This window comes from Nerophis lumbriciformis, linkage group LG11, assembly GCF_033978685.3.
Source record: "Nerophis lumbriciformis linkage group LG11, RoL_Nlum_v2.1, whole genome shotgun sequence".
Classification (NCBI taxonomy): domain Eukaryota; kingdom Metazoa; phylum Chordata; class Actinopteri; order Syngnathiformes; family Syngnathidae; genus Nerophis; species Nerophis lumbriciformis.
This window is the reverse complement of record NC_084558.2, coordinates 17,729,023-17,733,327: the sequence shown is the minus strand read 5'-3', so window position 1 is coordinate 17,733,327 and position 4,305 is coordinate 17,729,023. Positions and strand designations below refer to the sequence as shown.

The following is a 4,305-nucleotide window of genomic DNA, read 5'->3' as shown; positions in this document are numbered from 1 at the left end:
AATGACGTTTGTTTACATTTTGATAATGGTGAGCTGTGGTGTGTCGTAAACCTTTTTGAGCTATTCTTCGTCCTGCAGGGATGATACTTGTAAGAAACTTACTTTATTTGGCTCTATGCAGACCAGGATTAGTGATTTAGAAATTGCTAAAACACTGCCGATGGCGGATGGACGTTAGCCGCTAGCTAGCTAGCCATGTCTTAAAGCACCTCTTCCTGAGGGCGTTTCAGTGTTATAACTTCACCTCTATCGTTAGTTTTTAAGCCAAAATGCATCCGTTCTCCCTTTTCTGTTTATACACTGTGTCTGCTTGTAAGTACTCAATGATTGTGTGCCGCCGAACATGCTCCTCTGCTTGTAACCAAGCAATGTCACGATGTGACTTCGACGCGGGTGCAGGGGGTCCGGGACCGGTACGTTTCAGAGACGGGTAAAGTACTGAAAATGATTCATTAGTATCGCGGTACTATACTAATACCGTACAACCCTAGTACATTGTATGCAAATACAGTGAGTACAGAAAGTATTCAGACCCGTTTAAATGTGTCACTCTTTGTTTTATTGTAGCCATTTGCTAAAATTTAAAAAAATAATTTTATTTTTCATTAATGTACACTTAGCAACCCATCTTGACAGAAAAAAACTAATGTAGATTTTTTCGCGAATTAAAAAAAAAAGATCTAAATCACATGTACATATGTATTCGGACCCTTTGTTCAATACTTTGTTGATGCACCTTTGGCAGCAATTACAGCCTCAAGTCTTTTTGAATACGATGCCACAAGCTTGGCACACACCTATCTTTGGGCAGTTTCTCCCGTTCCTCTTTGCAGCACCTTTCATGCTACATCAGGTTGGATGGGAAGCATTGGTTTTCATCCAGAATGTCTCTGTACATTGCTGAATTTATCTTTCCCTCGATCAAGATACTGCAGTAGTAAACAGCAGGAATGTGGTACTCGGTATAATCCTGCACGGGACAATCTGCTTTTAATTTAAAAAAAAGAAAAAGAAAAATTGTGATATTAATCGAGATCAGATGATATGAAAAAAATAATCGTGATCATTTTTTTTTGCCATGCAGACATTCATTCGCCTGCCAATTCTTGCAGTGACCTGCTCGACTTCTGGACGCTGTGGCAAAAAACCCTTGCGACTGACACTTGGCACCCATATACCTTAATTCCTCTCTAATACAACATTTGTAGTAATTATTTATGTTTTCTTCCCTCTGTGAAATGTGAGTAACAATCAAAACCAGAAAAATATTTAATTTAAAAGAAAAATATGTATGTATTTGATTATATTTGGTTTTATTTATACCTGAAGCATGTCAATTTGCTTCTTTAGCAGTAGTCAAAGAGTGTTAATTTTTTTAAGTTATTGATAAAGCAGTTGATGGTTGAAAGTAAGATGCTAGGGTCAGGTAAAGAAGGGGGAACCCTGTAAGGTACCATAGTCATATCATATTTTTTTATAAAACACAGCACTATGTTGTCATCTACTTTTTGGGGTGAGGGAATTAGTGTGTTAGAATGTATTCTCTCCACATGTGGGGTTTTTATTTTTTTTTCCGCAGAAAGCACTTTGGACTGACACGCTCCTCTGCTCCAGCTGCAGTATTTTCCTTCTGCAATGACATGAATATTATTATCAAATGTGGTTCAAAGCATTACCGTGCTTCTGGTTGTGTCTTCTCCCAGCTGTCAACAACAATTAGATGAAAATTAAATATTTGTTTCCTGACAAAGCCAGTCACTCCGTATGCAGAAGACCTCAACAAAAAAATGTTTACATGATTTATAATTTGGAGTTTTGCACTCGGATCGACTTTCGTCTGGGTTCTTTACTCTAGACGCAGTGGAGTGCCTCTTAAGCCTTGTGTGATGAACTAGAGGTATTAACTTGAATTGCAATAGTGGTGTTTGCACATACGCCACTAGGGGCAGCAATATGCTGTTTTGAGTCCAGTGTGCTGCTGCTTTGTCTGTAGGACAGCTTCTCAAGGACATGTCACATAATAACCATGTCACATTTTTGTGCCATCTTTCACTTCTGTGTTTGCCTCTACCGACTGTTTTGTTATTTCGAATTCAATAACAGTTTTGTGTTCTACAAAATACAGCTTTTAAATGATGGGTGATTGTTATAAAACCTTTCTAGTATGTTTTGTGTGTGTTTATCTCAGGGTTGAATTTACAGATTTTCCATACAGTATGTTTTTTTTTCTCTCAATCTTTTTGTCTGTATCAATTGGAATGCAAGATTTACCAAAGCCTTTTTTCCTGGTCCAAACATTCTAACAAATCAATGTACCTGTCACTTTTTAATTAAATGGTTTTGGTTTAACAATAACGTGTAACCTTTTTTTAATTGTCAACCTTTTGTTTTTTATAGTCATCCTGCTCAGCTTTTGTAGCATCATAGTTCATTTAAATGTCCCAAAACTAAATGTTCAACATCCGACATATTAGTTTCATCAAAGTCAATATCCTAATTTGTGGTGGAGACATCTTTTAACTCATCACTTATGACTGTTTGCTACTTCCCCCCCAAAAAATACAATAAAAATCTAACACTACCAGTTAGCTAATGTTACTGGTAGTGGTATAAAACGTGTCTATAAAAGTATATTTTACACAATTACTAATTTTATTAAATAGAAATTGCCCTTGGTCTGAGGATTAGTCTGCCGTTTAGGCTGTCACCACTGTCTCGTACCCATACAGTGGGTACAGAAAGTATTCAGACCCCTTTAAATGTTTCACTCTTTCATTGCAATCATTTTCTAAAGTAAAATTTAAAAAATCATTTTATTTCTCATTAATGTACACTCGGCACTCCATCTTGACAGAAAAAAACAAATGTAGATTTTTGCAAATGTATTAAAAATAAAAAACTCAGAAATCACATGTCCATAAGTATTCAGACCATTTGCTCAATACTTTGTTGATGCACCTTTGGCAGCAAATACAGCCTCAAATCTTTTTAAACACGATGCCACAAGCTTGGCACACCTTTCTTTGGGCAGTTTCTCTCATTCCTCTTTGCTGCACCTCTCAAGCTCCATCGGGTTGGACGAGAAGTGTTGGTTTTCATCCAGGATGTCTCTGTTAAAAGTTCCATCAATCAATAAATAATAGTTTACCTGTATAGCCCTTAATCACAAATCTTTTAATGCTATACTTAAAGAGATCCGAAAATATGACGTTAGAGTAATCGAGACGAGACGTTACGAACGCATGAATAATGATCTCAGCGTCGCTGGTGGACAAAATGGGACGAATTTGAGCGATATTACGGAGATTAAAGAAGGCTGTTTTAGTAACCCAGTGTTTTTAAAACGGCCTAGCTCCACCAGATGGCGCTATTGAGCACTATACAGGCTCAAAATAATTGTGAATACAGTAATCTATACAATATTATTTTATCAAGCATAATATTTAATGATGAAGGCAATTTCGTTATAAACATTTGTGCATAATACAGAGGCTTTACTAAAGCCAAGCTCAATGGCCCAATTGAGCTCTTGTTTAAGTGATGAGCTACTAAAATCATTGTGCGCATGTCCAAAACTCTTCTCGGGGCTAAAGCCGAAATCATCCAATCAAAATATCCAAATGCAACACGTGACGTCAGGACGTAATCAACACGCTCAGTTTTGGCGGATAGCCATATGTAGCAGTAAGCTAGGTTGGTTTTTATCGGGAGCAAAAAGACAATAAGAATATGAGTAAAATAATAATAATATGAGTAAAGTAGATTCGTTGATAAAAAAATGTACATTTATCACTTTGCCACTTGAGCAAAAATTAGAAATAAAACGTTTGGGACCAGGAAGCTTGTGACATGGTGGTTGCTCAAGTGGAGGAAATATGTTCCAAGAGTGATCTCCTTATAGCAGCACACTTTTCAGTAAGCTTGGCAAATAATTTCCATGTGCTGAATTTGAAGCAGCAAATGAAATCTGGCCATTCGGAAATAAAGTTAAGATAGAAACTGAGATGAAGTCCCGGTTTAGTCACTCAGAGTTGCATGATGGCAACACTCTCTGCTTCAGGTGAGGTTTTTCAACAACCTACAGGATGTCTTATCTGAAACTGTCACTGCTCCAAATGATTATCACCAATAACCACAGCTGAGTCTGAGGTCACTTACAAGAAACACAATGGAGCAGCAGAGATGAAATGCTATGTTCCATCCATCCATCCATCCATCTTCTTCCGCTTATCCGAGGTCGGGTCGCGGGGGCAGCAGCCTAAGCAGGAAAGCCCAGACTTCTCTCTCCCCAGCCACTTCGTCCAG

The 4,305-nt window shown here is 37.7% G+C and overlaps 1 protein-coding gene across 2 annotated transcripts in view; it reads left to right on the top strand.

The window, feature by feature from the left end:
- The window catches only part of LOC133610673 (uncharacterized), a 13,152-nt gene extending 10,797 nt beyond the window's left edge, over window positions 1–2,355 (top strand). For both annotated transcript variants that reach the window (XM_061967176.1, XM_061967175.1), the window contains exon 6: window positions 1,085–2,355. In XM_061967176.1, the coding sequence (XP_061823160.1) occupies window position 1,085 (1 nt within the window). In that variant the 3' untranslated portion in view covers window positions 1,086–2,355. The remainder of the gene's footprint in view (window positions 1–1,084) is intronic.
- The last annotated feature ends 1,950 nt before the right edge of the window (window positions 2,356–4,305 follow it).